Source organism: Triturus cristatus, chromosome 7, assembly GCF_964204655.1.
Source record: "Triturus cristatus chromosome 7, aTriCri1.1, whole genome shotgun sequence".
Taxonomy (NCBI): Eukaryota; Metazoa; Chordata; class Amphibia; order Caudata; family Salamandridae; genus Triturus; species Triturus cristatus.
The window spans coordinates 516,846,097-516,864,368 of record NC_140590.1 but is presented as its reverse complement, the minus strand read 5'-3'; the positions used below and the strand labels follow the sequence as shown (position 1 = coordinate 516,864,368).

The 18,272-nt window shown below is 44.8% G+C and overlaps 1 protein-coding gene across 7 annotated transcripts in view; it reads right to left on the bottom strand.

Moving 5' to 3' along the window:
* The window catches only part of SEPTIN9 (septin 9), an 844,294-nt gene that overhangs the window by 30,028 nt on the left and 795,994 nt on the right, over nucleotides 1-18,272 (bottom strand). For all 7 annotated transcript variants that reach the window (XM_085616876.1, XM_085616877.1, XM_085616878.1 and 4 more), the window contains 2 exons: nucleotides 11,261-11,342; nucleotides 10,189-10,326 (listed from right to left, as the gene is read on the bottom strand). In XM_085616876.1, coding sequence (XP_085473002.1) covers nucleotides 10,189-10,326; nucleotides 11,261-11,342 — 220 coding nt within the window. The remainder of the gene's footprint in view (nucleotides 1-10,188; nucleotides 10,327-11,260; nucleotides 11,343-18,272) is intronic.

The following is an 18,272-nucleotide window of genomic DNA, read 5'->3' as shown; positions in this document are numbered from 1 at the left end:
GAACTGCTCACCAACGTGGACAGCATGCAGCCTACTCCGACTGCTGGCCCTGAACCCTGAACTTGGGCGGAATCCTTCGCGCAGATCAACTTCCTGCCAGTTTCCACCCGAGGAGCCAGCAAAAGCAGCGCCCGGAGTGCGGTTCAGGCACCCATCTGGCACCGAGAAGCGGTGGAACCGGAATCCGCGCACAGTGCGGCATTGTTGAGGCAGGTAAAGCCCGGCAGCGCTGCCTCCCTCGGCACATTACTCTTGGCTTGAAGCAAGGGAAACCACAGCCTTGGCAAGCCGGCAGACATTGTCCGGCACTGCTGAATAGAACGCGTTGCACTGGGTGATTTGCCGGCATTGACATCAGACGCGATGGATTATTTGTGAAAACGAAGCGGGGCATCCATCTTCGACCACGGGCCGGTGTGAACTGAACTTGGAGGGAACCCACACTGGCTGGAAAAGGATACAGACACGGCAAGACAACAGAAAGCGTTAACTCCTTATAGTGTGTCTTGGATTAAAGAAAAAAACATAATGGGGAAAAAAAAATCATGGCATCCCCTCTCATCACATCACATCCAAACACTTGGAAAAATGATCAAACAAATAATAAAGTGGGAGGAGTCTACCTGCCCGGAGCTACTTCCCTAGTGGTGGATTCAAGGACTCCAGGGTAGGTGATCTGTGACCGCATGCTTCTCCGTTTCCCTCATTAGCATGGACACCGAGTGACTGCAGATCAGACCGGATACCAACCAGCACCTTCGACGCTGGACCGCGACCTCAGCCATCTTTTCCTCCTTGCTCTACTGGTGCGTTTCAAACCCACTCCCACCAAAGCAATGCAGACGCGGCATTGAAAGGGGCCACGCTCGCTGGTGACCAGGGTGTAAAAGTTTGCATCATGGGCTTTCCATTCTGCTTACAGCAGGTCACAGGCCAAAAGAGCTATGTACAGAAGCTATCGTTCCGAGAGGCTCCTCGGATCTCCTCACCTCTCTCAAGCAGACATGGCTTGGATGAAGTATCTTACTGCGATGCCACCTTTGAGGCCTCGAAGGCGGCCACTTAAAAGATGCCAAGCTGTCTGCCACTCAAAAGGTGGCCAGGACTAGGACAATGACAGATGAAGGACAAGGAGACCAGGAAGGAGATGCCGTGTTCACCACCGTTAACCGAAATGTGTTGGGGGCAAAAATGCATGAAGGTGAATACCAGGAAGGTCATTTTATCTAGAAGGTGCAGTGGTAGCACCTATAAAAGTTGAAAGGGTGTGCGCCCTGTGAGAACAGCAGGGTTCGCAGTTATAAACCAGCCTTATATGAAATATCAGCATACACTGTATGAAGTAGCATGTAAGGCACGCAATGCCAGGTGTGGGCAGGTGCCCAGCAACTGGTGATTCATGGCAAGAGGTGTCAAATATTAGAGAATGTGCACTCCTTTCCCTCCCATTTATTTTGCAAGAATTACATCCGTCAAGAGACTGACTAGGAGGACAAAAAAAAAAAAAACCCTCGGTGATCAGGTACGAAGAACTCGCACCTGCAGAATAACAAAAATCAAGACCCGCTTTACGTCTGAAAAGCGGGGTGCTCCTCCGGCACAGATTTAGAAAGATCCAGTGGCGGCTCCTCCGCTAAGGCAGAGGGGCGTTGCCCCACTGCTCCTAGAGCAGTGAAAAGGGGAAAAATAAAATAAGGGTATCCTCATTTTGCTTTTCAATGCTGCAGGGCTGGATGAGGGAGGGTGGGGCTGGTTGCTCAGGGAGGAGGAGTGGACTGCGCACACGAAGTGCACATGACTGCTTGGCCAGCCGTCTTGACCGGGCCAAACTGTCCTGCGCAATTTGCATATTCCCCAACAGGCTATATAGAATACTCAGTCTTGTAGGGAATATGCACCGGCTATCTGTCCGCATCCGAGCGCTGATCCACGGAGCACAGATCAATCACAACGCTGCATTGCAGTGTTCGGATTGGCTTAGTGGAGCCTGGTTGCTTCCTGGTTCTGGGACTGCAGAGGAGACATGCAGTAGGCAACCGGAGGCAAGTTTAAAAAAAATAATTAAATATATTTATTTTTCAACGCCCGCACCTCCCCACAACCCCCATTCTCCTACCAGCTGCCAGGCCACTGGAAAGATCAGATTACTTCAGTTTTTCTTATAACCAATTATCAGTGGGGTGAATAGGTAACTAGTAAGAGTTGGTAAAAAGTCTACGAGAAGGAATGAAAGAATAACGTACATCTACACGAACTAATCTCGGAAGGAGCCGCAAATAACACTTGGCTCACAGAAGCAACTCCGCTCTCTGAGGAGAAGAAAACTGAATGCAAGACACTTACGCAAAGTGTTGGGATTCTGTTCCAGAGGGCCAGGGAGCGCTGCGGCCCCAGGGAAGCGCCTGGCTGTGATAAGATAGGAGACACCTCTTGCCATCTCCAGGGCAGCTGCCCTTTCTGACAGAGCAGCCCATCTGCTTCCTCTCCTCCCATCACCCCGTGCACATTCGCTTCCTTCGCTTTGGCAGGACCGAAACCTTAGCCTGGAGACGCCCATAGGGGATGCACTTCAGTCAGCTTCCAGGAGCTGGGTGCTGGGGGTGAGACGGATGGGGTGTCAGGGTTCTTGGATTTGACCTCTTACTGACCTCATGGTGAGCATTCTTTTATCAGGGAATCTCCAAATTACCTCATTAATTCTACATCAGACCCCAGCTGGAAACCCCAGCGACCGAGCTAGATTTTAATGCCATTTTAGGTCTGGCTTGACTTACCAGCTGGAAGCAGAGACTGGTGTCAAGAACAGAAAGAGCTTTCAGAAATATGGCGGGAGGCGCAGGCTCTGCCCATGCATTGGTTGACTCGAGTACAACATCGGATTGGGCAGAAATCGTACTGAAAGAGAGTACTTGTTTTGCACGTCTTGCCGTGTAGGAGAGCTTATGCTCAGCAGGGCAGAGGTGGTTATGGTGCGAAGCCGATCAGGGAATCTACGGCAGATCGGTTTATTCGGAAGCATCACGCAGGCAGCAATCCTGACATTTATTGTGCAAAGTTTATGTTACAGTGGTACGCAATAGAGAGTTACTCTGTACTAGTCTGCAGAGAAGCATCTTGTGTCATGGACTCTCACTAATGAGAGCAGTAGGCATGGTTCCTGGTATGGGTTAACCGCGCAGGCAAAACACGGGGCTCGAGGTCTGTACTGTGAGAATCCCTGTTAGGCCCTCTGTGGAGAGAGAAGCTTGTGCGCCATACAATAGGCCAGAAAAGGGACATGGGGACAAGCCACTGATCAAGGCGCCACCAATTCACTGGGAAAAGCTATGGCCGTGGTCATAGGTCTGATCTGTTCATTATGAGAAGTTAAGTCCAAGTCCGCAAAGTGGACTACGCTATTGTGAAAAGTATTTGTTAAAGCCAATAAGCCTTAACAGTGTATTGTGATCACACCGATACAGGCTCTAGAGTCTAGACAGTGTTTTGTGACATCAAATCTCGGATTACTTTAGTAGGCATGAGTTTTGGTGATGCCAACCCTCTGACAAAAGCGGGGTAGACGATATTCAGTGTGATAATACTGGTTAGGCCCCTTTAGGAGGGGTTTCATATTGTTTTGCCATCTACTTTTCTACTGGTTTGTCTTTATAACTGTATGAATGATAGTTGCCAGATAATGTGCAATTCAGTACGCCTTTGTTGGTCAAGCGCTCAGATTTCTAGGTTTATCCTGTGTAGTAAGAAAACTTTTGACCACTGGAAATATGCGGCAGGGGAGAGCAAGATTATGCCACAGAGTTGAGTAAATTATGCAGCAAGAAAAGGCAAATTATGCGGCGTAATGCAGCACAGTTTGTGATAGTATTACATCATTATTTTGTCATTTTTACACTTAACACAGTCTGGGCATTCTTTGCACCTCATCAGTTACAGTCCAACAATTAAATATAGCAAAAAGCAACAGAAAGGCGACTAGTCAAGCTTTTCAAAGGGTCTTTTACTGAGCGGCAACAGTTCATTGCGCTTTTAGTAACTTTTGAACAGTTCAAGCTAGAAATAAACATTTTTGGGGGTTAAAATCTGCAGATCACACAGATGGTGGATTATGTGACAAATATGGCAAATCTATAACTAAAGCAAAAAACACAGCAGCTGCACAATCACCTAATCCCAGAGGTCCTGCACATGACAAAGCCAGTGGGCCTGACTTACTTACTATGAAAATTAGGTGCTGAAGACAATAGTCTGAATTGTTACTATACTGTGCTAAAAACGAAAGGAAGGTACTTTGGAACATGCACTCAAAGATTACTGTAGTAGGCAGGATTGTGGTGTTAGTGACCCACTCAAACAAACTCTGGGGATTAACGATATGTACTATGAGATATTCCTTATTAGGCTCCCTTGAGACATTTTATCTTGTTTTGACCATTGTAATTTTGAAGACTTTTGTAGTTTTCCTACGAAGATACAAGTGTTAATGGGCAGCTGGTTTGCTGCTCCTTTTATCTGCAGTGCACTGCATCCCACGCAGCGATTATGGAATGATATTCTATGTATCAAATATGCCCATAACGGGCTGTATTAGACAACGCGCACTGGGGGGGCTCAATGGGCATCGGCGCCTGCTTTGCGCGCCCCCCCAGGGCACTTTGGTATTACAGAAGGGGCCGCAGACACTGTGCAGACACTGTGCACCCCTTCTGTAATACCAATAGCGTTATCTTCAGGGGTGTTCCCTCATTTGCATGGGGGCGAGCTCCATGAAAAGGAGTGTAATCTGGCACGAGCGTAGAGGCAAAGGGAATCAAACAGCGCATTCATCCTAATACGGCCCACTTTCTGTCATTGCGCTGGCCGCACCTTTCTAGAAGGTGCGGCCAGCGCAATGAAGGAGCACGCACTGCATGTATAATGCAGCCCCATAAGTGTGGAAGCCATGGTGGCCCTCTAGAATGATACACTATGTACTATACAATTGCAAGATGGCCAACTGCTGGTATGTCTAATTTATTCTCTTGTTGCAAGCACATGCCTCCAATGTTAAGGAGGCAGCACGATTCTATTCGTAGTTTATCTTACTTACGTTTGAGTGCGATTTTCATTATAGTTATGCAAGTGGGAGAATACGTCAACTCAGTCGGTGGACAAATACACGCAAGAGTGCAATAATGAAAGACCAAGTGCATGTATTTATTGAGTGGCTATACCAGGCTTTTCAAACGAGTAGCTCGTGAGCTACTGGTGGTTCTACAGCTACTGGTGGTTCTAAAGCGATCTCCAAGTAGCTCTCCCAGCTTTCTAAATTAGAAGCTTTTACTTAGTTGAATTAACATACGTATACTAAAGTGTCTATTCAAGAGAAAAAAAAAATAGTGTCTTTGCTGGACTCCTATGCTAAGATTTGGATAAAAACTCATTTGTAAAGTGTACTAAAAAAGGGCATTTTAGGGATTAATCGTGCTGGGTGGATGAGGCTTATTGTTTTGGGTTGCCAGCTGCACTGAAGTTATGGCTGTTAGGCATTTCCCATTTAGAGGCATTCTACAGTGACAAACATTTCTTTACTGGCAACAGTGACTATCGCACTGAGGTGACCAGGTCACCATTGATGGTAATCGTGCATTTGATGGCCACTAATGTAATCATGTCTGATGCGGTCACTAGTAAGATTAGTAGCTCGAGAAAGGTTTTACTGAACACAAGTAGCTCTTCTTACAGAAAAGGTTTGAAACCTCTGGGCTATACCCATCAATGACTAAAGAGGCACTTTCATTTATAAGCCAGTCCTATTTGCATTGCGAAAGCTTGTTACACCTCTTCTCCTTCACCTTCTCTTATTTACCCTTGGGACCCAAACTTTCCAACTAGCAGCAGCAGCTACTGCTCTGGAAGGAGACCAGACCTGGAAATCCCCTTCGCTACTGGAGCCTTTAAATACTCCCACGACGAGTAAGGAAAAACCCATCCCAACCATGGTAAACGGCGTTTCTAAATCGCATCAGTGGGTGGGGTGAACGGTACATGGAAGGAGCGGCGGTCTGCTGCTCTGGTTGGTCAGCGGTCTAGTGGATGTGGGCGGTCAGTCGCACCAGTGAGTATTTATAAAAGCTACTGATGCTCAAGCACTTGGGGCTGGTGAGGGTGTTGTGTATCTGCTGCTCAATTGTGTTAACAGTCAATCAGTGGTGGGTAGGCTGCTGTGATGCGATTGTGGTGATGGAGATTGGGTGGCAGGCGGGGGAAGGGGTCCATGCTCAGTTCCAATCTGTGAGAGTCGGGGAGGATTCCCTGGCAGAGTGGCACTGGCTACTGCTCAGGCACAACACAGATAAAGGATTGTGCACAATCACGCAGTCGCAGAATGTACTGTGCAATCACATCAATGGGGGTGGAGTTGCAGGGTTAATCTCCAAAGTAAGCACACCACCGTTGCTGCCCAGTGACAGGGAAAAATCACTCAAATATAGGTTTGGAAAGAAAGGGTGCTCCTCATTGTACCTTAGTGGACCCTGTCAAACACTGCATGCGGAATGGTTCTAACCCTTTGGAACACAGTCTGGAACGTGATCGTTTTCTTCAGTTCTATGTCCACAGAGTGGGGCCACCCAGATGGAAAGAACTGAGCAGGTCAGCGTTAGTCTACTCAAAGACTAGTTTGGCCATGCATGAAAGAGCGCAGCCAAATATGTGCCTTCTACACCTGGAGACGGCCTCCACTTGACCCACTGCTGCCAGATGCCACTTCCTGTAAGTAACTCCTGTAGGCACCAGTGATCTCAACCCTTGTTTCACCTACTTGAAAATCCGTTTAGGGTAGACTAAAAGGAGCCCATCTACCATTTCCACACCGCATCTAGTCACACAGCCTTGTCGAGGAATATGCATGCATATATTCCAGTGAGATGGACAGCCCTCCAAGGTACCAATTCTAACTCACCAAGGTTTAATATTTATGTGTTTATATGCTTCGCCTTCAGATGTATAGACAGACCTACTGTACCAAGCCTTGGGTGTGATCTGGGTTTTAACAAAAAACCTCCCCAATAAATAATAATGGCCTTCCTGCAGAGTGAGGATGTGCTGGGCTGACTTTCTAATACTGAACTGAAGCCAAGTTACAGAAACTTCACAAGCTGCCAGAGGAATGTAGCAGGCTCCTGGGGTTCACCCGAGCCTGGGCTTTGTACATCAGGACCCTTTCAAGTGCGTCCGCCCTCTGTGCGGAGAGGACCACTCTAGCAAGAGACCCCGGTAGTTCCAAGTACCAATGTGGACTGTGTGATCGACTTTCCCATCTCAACCATAAGGCACTAGTGGCAAAGTATGAAGTCTCGCTGGCTAAGGAAACAGAATGCACATAATCTGCAGGCCGCCGTTATCAAAACAAATATGCATCAGTAACAAGCCAGAACCAAGAACAAGCAGCATTTTAGCAACAATGCATCAGAATAAAAGTCAACATACAGGAACAGTCAAAGATAAACAAAATACCTAAAATACCACTGCAGCAGTCACTGGCTACCAGTGGTGGTAGCTTTGATATGTATTCAGATAGCAAACATATAAAACCAAATATCAGTTAAAGGAATGACGTGTTTTCTAAGAGACTGGTAGACTCCAAGTGCCTAATGGATACCCATCAGCCACTGCGTCGCTTCAGCATCCTTCTAAAGAGTATTTGCGTTGCTGCATAAACGTTTTTTCAAGCAAGCGACGATCCCAATCGGGAAGCGGCACAAGTCGCAGGTAGTTTTCGTGAGATTGCTTGGCAGTAGCTCCCCCTCATCTTCATGAATTGTACACCCTCTCGGAAAAACTGACCCGCACCACTCTTCTACTCTTTGTGGTTCCATCACACACAACATGGCCGCCGTAAATACCAGGTAGACAGAAGCCATTGTGCCAGCAGATCAAAAGTCAAACTATTATAAATGAAACCCCAGAAACAAACACATGCTCTCTCCCCAAACTCCATAAAAACCTTTAAGATGGTTTGTGATTGAAGGGAAAACTATCTCCATCAGTGAAGCGTGGACATATCGCGTGGAGATTAAAATGGCGGCGCATTCAATGTTCCGCTCTTGCAGCATCACTTCCAGTCTGACATCATTAACGTGGGCCCCAGTTCACAGGATACTGGGGTTCTGTAAGACAGTGCAATGCACCCACAGACCAGGTATAATATTGGAGAGCTTTAGGGCCGAACACGACAATTTACTACAGGTAGGTCCACGCTCAGACTCCTAGAAACGTTTGAGCAGAGTAAAGTGCCATTTAGCATAGCAGTAGCATAATAACTACTTTACACACTACAACACAGTCCGTGGAGCACAAAAACAAAGAAGCCAGGGCGCCATGCGCGGTTAGTAACTGAACTTATAAAACCCACAAGCTTGCACTTCTAAATGGATGGGGCTTTTAGTCACTCCTGCTTTCTCACCGGTTGGGACACAATTTTCCGGACACCTTGGACGTCACCTTGCCGGACGTGCCTATCCGAGGCGTCCTCCAGGCACCAGTCCGACGCCGCATTCTCGAGCAGTGTTCTAGCGGCTCAGCACAGGCCGCTGCATTCCAAGAAGCACATGTGGGCTCAAGAATGCTGCACGACCGCTCTCTGCCAGAGACGCCCCCCACCGCCCCCCGTATTTCAACGCCCCTAGCACAAGCGCCGAGCAAAACTCGACAGACAAGACCTTATTCAAGTTTTGACATGTTTTTAGAAATGGCAGTTTTCAAAATATGACGAACACGCACTAGCTTCAAAACGTTAGGGCGTGCTGCAGAGCTGCAAACAAGAATGACAGAAACAAGAATGAATAGAACTCCAAAGGCACCAGCAGCAGCTCACTGCTGCGTCTTCTGGTGGTCGTGCCCCCCTTACACACACCACCCCACCCTCATTTAGTGGAGGGGAGGAGTCACCCGCTCCAGGCCTCGCTGCTACTGCTTTTGCATCCAACCTTCGCTGCATCACTGCCCAATGATTGAACCCCTCCACTCCCCCCGCACCACCTCTGCTGCCTGGTTTTCTATTACCCGCCCCCTCCTATTCTGGCCCCCTGTTGCACGACTATTCTCATTATAAACCCCCCTTCAACAGGATTAGAATGCTCTGCAGGGAGGGCAGCACCGTGGTGCCCCCTTAGAAACCAATCGTTTCAAGAGTAAACGCCCGGGTTGCGATGCTCCGTCTCCCAGTAAGTGCACGACCCTGCTGCATACTTTATTAACTCAACCTGACCGACCTTTGTATTCAATAGCATAAGCGCACAAGCACCTCCTTCAGCCAAGAGTTAAGCGGCTCGGAGGGAACTACAATTTCTGGGCACGTAGCCACCTCTGGATGGAGCCAAACCTCGTCTGTCGACCATTGGATTAAAGAAAATATAAAAACACACAAGAGCTCAAGCAGAGCAAGAAATAAGACGTCAGAGGGGGTCGGAGAAATGAGCCAACGACACACACTTCAGACAGCTTTGTAATGCACAGCCACAGTATTGCAAGAAGCAAACAACTGTTCACCAGAAACAAGCCCCAGCTAGTGCTGTGCAGAAATACAGCACGGGACAAGCAAACCACTCCCGAACAAACATCACAGGTGCAAAAGCAAGAGATCTGTATGAAGCTTTAGGAGAGAACTATCATATAGGCGTGCACGTGTAAAGCCAGGGTTCTTTCTATATGTGAAACAAAACATTACAGCTAACCAAACAACAAGGAGGCGTCTAAAACTAAACCAACACATGCAGCAGAGAACGCTTACATTTAAGAAAGGATTTTGCTTTTGGTGCAAGTCATTCTGTACCAAGTAGGATGGGACACATTGATGTAGCATGCAGCAGGCCAGACAGGTTGAAGTCTCCCATCAGACCCCCCAGTAGAGTGACAGTGTACTGCTGGAGAAGACGAGTTCATAAACTTCTGTCACATCTGACTGCACAGACCGGTACCTTTGACCAGTCTCTAGAACAAAGTGTACAGAGAGCACTCCATTCTTTCCAAGCTGGCCAACAACAAAGCACACTCGTAACCGTAGAGGATAAAGACGGCTGGATAGAGGCCACCGCAGCCGGGTGGACTAAGCTACCCTGCGATGCGTATTGTTTATACTCCATTTTCCCCCTCTATCCCAGACACCGCAGCGCTTTACAAAAGTCTGTAAACAAGTACGCAGGTACTCACGCGTGGCCAGTGGCTGGAATGAAGTATATACAGCAGTGCACCCTGGAGTCTGGAATCCGCTTTTTCCTGTTGATATTGATCTCCTCCTGAAGGTACTTCTCGTATTGATCGTTGATGAACTTCATGATGGGCTGCCAGCTGAAAGGAAGCAGAAGTTAGAGACTGGCTAAGACCATCCTCGTGATCTACGTCTCGCTAGAGGCCACTAGTTAATCATAAGGCGCGGCCTCAACCTATGAAAGGAATACAACATACTGATTCTTTCAGGCCCTTCGGAAGTGGGTGGCAGGAGTCATGGATGCTAATAAGAAGTAGCAAGCCATACATTTATCCTTAAGGCCCATATGCTTCAAAGACTTCTTTGAAATTAGAAGTTTCCAGAGTCTAGTAACCAAAGAAGAAAAAGTTGATTTTATTGAAATCCATGTCTTATCAGCCAGAAAGGAACTGATGGGCAATTATCGGCACAAAAACAGGTACAAGCAGACATCATGTAGGGCATTTCTACACATGTAGTGCCCAATTGCTACTATACCTTTGATCATTTATGTATTAGTTTCCCACACAGATTTTTGAATCCATATCCTGCGATTTCCTAGGGAAGCACATGGGTAAAACCATATCCTGTGATGCAACAGATGGTCTAAAAGTTATTGTACTTTGACTCTTCGTTTACATATCTGATTTAACATCCATTTTTGAAGTGCACCCCAAGAAGGGTATCTTGGCACTGAAATAACAGAAGTTTGTTACCCAACTCAATGGTACTCATTTTATCAACCTCTAAAAGGCTGCGATGACACACTGGGATTCAAACCAGTGGCCGCCAGGTCAAATAGATCCCTGGAGTGGAATCATTAGTCCACTGAGCCATCAGGCCGGGCTTAGATCAACGAGCAAGACCCAATTAGAACTGGTCTTATACTTTCAAAGTAGACAGCTCAACTGTTATAACCACACATCTTCGTATGGAGTAAATATACATTGGCCGTGATGTACCAGTGATACAGGCTGCCAAGGATAATTGCCTCCACTGCTCACTCCAGACCAAAATGACCCTTCAGTTTCTCACCAGTTTTCATTGTTGATGTGATCCCCAAATCCTGGTGTGTCAATAACTGTCAGCTTCATACGTACTCCCTTCTCCTCGATATCTAGAAAAGGGAAAAAAGGGAAGAAGTTGAGCAAGTATTCAAATAGAAGTATATTTTAAAAAGTTACTATTTGGCAACCTGGTTTAAGTGTTCATCATAAACACAGTACATAACGCAATCTTAACTACCTATCAAAAATGTTTCCCCATTACCATAGTATATCTACCCATTTCTTAGATTAGGAAAGTCAAAATCTTTTTCTCGTGTAGATTTATAGGAGCATTGCTCAAACCCCTAAACATATTTCAATTTCAGGAAGATTTTTATAAAGTGTTTCACTTTTTTGGGGATGTGGGGGTAGATGTGCATTAGCTATGCATTTTCAACAATTATTTTAAAACAATGACAACATTTTCCAATAGCCAAACCTATTTCTGTTCATCGATACAGCATTTGTGTGATGCCTTCACTTTACCCCATCCACCAAACAGCTATGCCAATCCCACAATGTTCATGACTGGCAGTGCATGAAGGCTCTTCATGGCTACTGAGCCACCATCCTTGATCATCAAGTTATTTCCCATTTAAAAAAAATATATAAGAAAAAGTAAAAAACAGAAAAGGTCACAATATGTTCCTCTTCAGCCAAACTTTGAAAGGGATCCTTTTTCTGGAATGATCTGGTTAAATAGGCAGTGCACATTTTCTCAAGTCATGGTGTGCTGGACCATGTGGGTCTTGAATCTATTCTAAACTTCCAATTGGTTAAAGTATCTTAAATTTACAGCTTGCCTAGAAAGGCAAGTCAACCCAAACTAATTCAGGATTTGCGATAGGACAGACGTTTTGCAGAGCACAAAGTATTTTGCTCCAAATTGATGCATGCATAATGCTAGAGGCTAAAGAAATAAACTACCATATGATATTCTGAACGTGCTTCCCGACAAATCTGAAATGGTACTTTACCCATAGAATGGATGAATGAAGAGATTTGTATAGTGCAAACATCTATTCAAAATGGAGTGTCCCGGTGCTATGAACAAAGTAACATGGCGAGGAGGACGGAGAGCGGGTGAATTATTGGCTGAACAGGTAAGCTTTTAGGGCTTTGCGCAAGGCAGATTCAGATTCTGTGCTTCTGAGCTGAATGGGGAGGCAGTTCCAGATCTTGACAGTGCATACTAGGAAGGAAGTCCTACCACGCCTGGATTTTTTGGACCGTGTGATTACTAGAAGGTGAGCCTTGCTGGAATGTAGGTTTCTGCTAGGACGGTACTCTCGGATTGTTTGTTCAGATAGCCGGGTCCGACATTGTGGAAAGTCCACTGTACTAGGGTGAGAGCTTCAAAGAAAATTCATTTGTGAGAAATGTGAAAAGTTTTATCACCACTAAAAAAAATCTTTAAAGTATATAATAGGTTTTGACAGAAAATTAAAAGCACCTATGGTGTCCATTAAAATATGGAAAGCAAGGATTAGGAGCAGTGTGCTAGAGGTCCAATTTGGGGGGGGGCGGAAGCAGAGTGAGGAAGAACAGCATCTTAATGAAAACTCTTAGTCTGGGTGGCAATCTCACCAATGCCGGAAAATGTTAAAACATTTGGTAACTTGTCAAGCTATCACCATTCACTGGCTCAAAAACATTACAAAAAATGTCCCCTTGACATAAGGGTTTCTAAAATAACAATGGTGGAACAAGATGAAGACATAACTTTCAGATGAACAAACCACACATCACGTAACAGTCATGACTGTGGAAATTTGGAAACAAATAGTGTTCCTTTAAGAGGAGACATCTCCTTTCTTAGGCATCTCCAGCCCTCCCGATGCCGTAAAGGTGCAGGGCATTTCAAGCCAAGGGGGCGAGCTCACAAAATCACTAATTTCTTGGACATATGAAAAGTTACCAGATTCCCTAAACCATCCAGCATAGTTTGACTTCACATAACACCCCACATTCCGCCCTTCCCCACATTAGAGATCTAGAGTAGGTGAAGAGAAGGGTTCCCTGAACACCCTCTGCATCACAGAGCTTGATACAATAGCTATGGCGATAGAACTGTCCAGAACATACCAGAAAGATCAAAGAAGAAACTTCAAGACGCTATTGCAATATTCATTTTTAAGGGGAATCCATCTTAAAGATCGCTCAATGTTTTTTTTTTCTGTAATCAAACATGCCAAGCCTTGGGTGATGCGACCAATTTTCTAAACGTAGTAATCAGTAAGGTGGTTTTAAAATTCCTGAAAGCTCACGGGACAATGCAGGTTTATTTCATGACTAGAGTATGAACAACGCTCTTACGCCTAAGAACGGGAGCTTTCCTTCAAACTACTAAACGCTTATAGGATTTTGATGGAATTTCTGTTGTGGTGGCCTCTTAATCTCGAGATTCTTTAACAGTTTAACATATCCAGAGGGTGCCATACTAATATTTTTTCAAGAAACTGGGTGGCGAGATGTAAGGTTGGCCATTAGAGATCTATGGTTTCATCACAGACAATTATTCATTTACGGCTCTACCCATTAAAAAGTATAATGTGGGATTAACGTGAGCAGTTGAAGCAAAAATGTTTTTTTAATATTGAAAAAGACATCCTAATGGCCTGACCATCTTTTAGGGAATTCATTTCCTATCAATCTTTAAAATGATTGAATTGGCTCGTCTGCCAAAGACCAATCTTTGAGAAGGGACGAGAGGACTACATTGATTTCCAATAAGACTATAATGACAATCATTTCACCAGAAACAGACCCAGAGGGTGAACAACAAATTTCATTATGGTGAAGATCAACTTTATCTACTAAACGCATACAGCGTGCTCCCAAGTCCCCTCCGTGTGGTACTAATGGTGCATGGTATTTTACCATAGGTCATCCCTTCCTTGATCACTAAGGGAGATTGTTTTCCTTGGAATAGCATAGGATCCAATTGAGTCTACAAATGAAACTGATCTTTTAGTGCTAAAAGACTTTAAAAACTTGATGGCCACAGAAAATGGACAGAGAACGGTTCTTGGCACAGACCTATATCCGATCACTTTCGAGGTTAAGAAAAAAAGAAGTGGTTTTGAAACCCGCTTTTTTATGGTTTGGATGCCGGGCCCATGAGCAATTTGTATGAAGTCACTGCCAGGAACTTCTGAACTGGGATCTGTTGCCTCAGTTTAAAAATCCCCAAATTATATTTTAGGCTGAAGACAGTATCGATATAGCACAGGTTCCCGTTTTCAGGCACTTCCTTGATTTCTGTACCAATGGGTTTTAAGTGTCGATTGTAGGCTGGGAACTTTTGGTAAGGTCAGACCTGCACAATGAACAGTTTTGTTGCAAGATCAAGTGATTTCTTCCTCTCGTGCCACTTGCCCTAAAAAATAAAAATATAAAAAGAAAGCGATCTTTCAGCATCCGAGGCCGAATCCTGTGGCACATTTACAGCAAAGGGACTACAACTCAAGATCAGATGCCATCACTAAAAAAAGAGGAAAAAAAAAAAAAAAAAAACACATTGAAATGTTATGTTTTTTCCCCACAAGAACCTCAAAAGCTGAGGCAGCAGCATAGAAAAAGAGATGCCCACCAAGAGTGTATATCTTCTTGAGGACATTTGGGCAAGAAGCGGAGCATTGTGTGAATTCTTAATCTCCAAATTAAAAAACGCAAGCCATAAAATGAATACATTTTGGAGTCATTGAAATTATACGCACCATCTTTCAGTCCAAACCAACCATTATTTGGAAAATGATTGTAACCAACAATCTGCATCTTGGTTGGGTTACAGATGGCCCTCGTACTACAGTCAGAAAATGAAAGTATGACCATAGTTTCTACAGTGTGGTGGAGCCTGGGTTTTCAAGTCACCTAAATTACTCCAGTTGTAAATGACCTAACTTTTAAATCTGAATAAAGGGGTCCTTAAAACGCAGCTGCTAAATGGAGGGAGCACAACTGCTAAAGAAAAGGATAATGCACAGAATGCAAATGTAGACAAGGTTTATGGAGGTAGAAGGTTCTATTCAACTGTTCCACTGTTGCACCACCAACTTAACCAGAAATAGAGCCTGGAGTTTTTGTTTATACTTTACTACAGGAACACGTCTAGGCCTCTGAATGAACCATTGGGGTAGGAAAAATCTATGCCGCCTAGTTTGGAGGGAAGTTGGGCCCTAATCTGGGTAACAAGAGTAGCCCTATTAGACTAAATCCAGTGTGGATGTCGTCTTGAGGATGCAAGACGACCAGGTTCTATAGGAATCTTTCAGGCCTACTATGCACACAGATACAGCAGTCTGATTCATAAGAGGTTTGCAGACCTGAAGGAGATATTGAAGGACAGAGCATGATGATCATGCGTAACCCCAATCCATCCTAGATCACTCCTGTTTGTGGCAGCCTACTTTGCTCCACCTGAAGGAGAAGCACAGAGGATTTTAACTTTCACAAGATTTAGGGTAGATTTACATTTCATGAGACTGGTTACTCACCAAGACTCTTTTCAGCCATTACAGTGCCAGAGATTTTGCAATATTAAAAGTGCAGTTGGTGCTCAATCACAAATCCTGGTTCCTCCTTAGCATATTAGGTAGAAGGGATTTGGGGTTGAGCCCAAACTGCATCTAAACTGCAAAATCCTTGTGGCATACTGGATATTAGACCAAGTAGGAGATCTTGGTCCTGGAGGTACCAATGTCATCATTTTTTATTTATCATCATCATCATAGAACGTGGACTTGGATTGTCATTCTCAAACTGTGAGGACCTACGGTTTGGTAGCCTGGACGACCCACTGTGAGTTCCAGCTGTATAATATTTCAAGCTAAAAAACTAATCATACCAAACCCAAATTTGAGATCTTTGGCTGATATTTTGGTTGTCCATCTTAAATATTAAACCACCCGCAGAGGAATCAATAGCATGGTAAGGATCAGTGATAGTGTAAATATTTAATGAATGTGTTTTTTTCGTGAATACTGAATAGACCTCAGACGTTCCGCGTATATTAAGCATGTAGTTACAGTTTCCAATCAGGGACTCCGATTTTGCACAATGCCTTACATTAGATAATTTGCAAAGGAGCCATTTCTGAAATATTTCATGGTTTGTGCAGAGAGATAAATACGATTTTCCTTTTAGAGATTGAAACTGTGTCATGAAACAGAGCCTCTTCCAGGCTCAGTTGAGTCATCCTTCTAGCTGGATTGCATCCAGGCCATATATGGAGAGAGCAGTGCTGGCCCAGTGGTTAAAGTTCATAGGGTAAAAAGGGCCAATTTTGCATGTTTTATTTATTTGTAGGAATATGGAAAAAAAAGAAAGATGATAAATGGGACGGGGTCAGCACATCACAGCTGCGGTTCTGCTCGAACAGAAAAACAAGGAAATAATTGTGTGAAGGCTCAGTGGTAGGGGCGTGGTGGGGGTGAATATTTAATCAGAAGAACTCAAACGGCTTGGACAAGAAATGATGCATGGATGATAGTGTAGGAGTAAAGACAAAGTCAAATAGTAGACATTGTTATAGAAGGCAGAGAAAATGGCAGATTATTTGCACCAAATAAGAACGCACAGCCAGAGCTACAAGTCAGGCTCCCACATTGTGTTTTTGTACACTTCTCCTAATGTGTGCCAGCTCTACGTTGTGGCCTCTGGCCAGATAATGAAGGACCCAAAAGATGGACTGCATGGTAGGTGGGATTTTACCACCAATGGGGAAGCAATCATTTAATTCACCCCTAGGGATGGAGGCTGCAGACCCACGATTAACTATTGAACTGCTCAAAAACAAGATGCTCTCCATAACCTCCGCCTAGACGTTGTCTTAAGTATGCGTTAATTAATTCTTCTTGATATACATCAAAGTGCAGTACGGTGGCTCCCTACTAACAAACCAAGCCAATGTCAGACGCATATGTTCCCATTTACATAGTTGAGGTTTCTGGATTGAATACACATCCAGCCAGCCCAGGCCAGATGTTGATCAATATTCTGGCAAGGGGGATGGTACAAATTCTCTCTAATGTGGTAACTGGCCAGCAAAAAACTCCGACAATGAGCTGAACCCTGGCCAAAACTCCTTCCGGCTCACAAATGACTAGGCCCCTGTAGCCAGAATACTTAAGTCCTAAACGGCCCTCGCAAAAGGTTTACTGATGAATGAAGTGTGTGCATTTCTCCAGCTGGGACAAAGTTCTACTACTGCTTGTCCCTCCCTGGACTACTAACGGTCGTTTTTTAAAATTTTTGCAGAGTTTTATATAGCGCGAACTAGACCCGAAGGTATCAGAGCGCTTTACACAAGCACCAGTTACGTTACAGACTGACACATTCATTTTAGTTAGGCATGGGGAGATTAAGTGATTTGCCCAGACTCAAAGAATGTGGAGTGTTCCTGCCGACACTCTAACCCGGTTCCCTAGCTCAGAGGTCCACCGCCCTAGCCGTTTGGCCACATTCTTCTTCAGTGAACATGTCAAGAAATTTCAGAAGCCATTTCTGCATCTATACAGAGTCACTCCAATGGACATGGTGTCAAGATTTAGCTATGGATCAGTGACCAGACAAATCCTGACTCCAATGTGAGAAGATCTCTAGTTGGACAAATAGCTTACGATACTACTAAGAGAGGCTCTAGGTAGGATGTGCGCACAACAGGAAATAATACGCACCATCGAAAGCAATCAAAAGTAACATCCACTCCATTAAAATAATTAAGATTTTGGACAACAATTGCCAACTAAGTAGCTGAATTTACTTACTTCTGTCTTACATCACTAAACTCTGAAGACCTGTGGCCCAATTTAGAGTTACATGTTGGAAGATTATCACCTCTTGGTACGTCGACTCTCGACCTAGTAACATTGGCACAAGAGCCCACATTTGGTATTCGAGGGATAGGGGCTTATTTATTTATTTTTACCTGGGCCAATAGGCTCCAACCATTTATTGGGTGGTAGCTGCCATTTCTGTTAAGGGATTGTTACCTAAAGTTG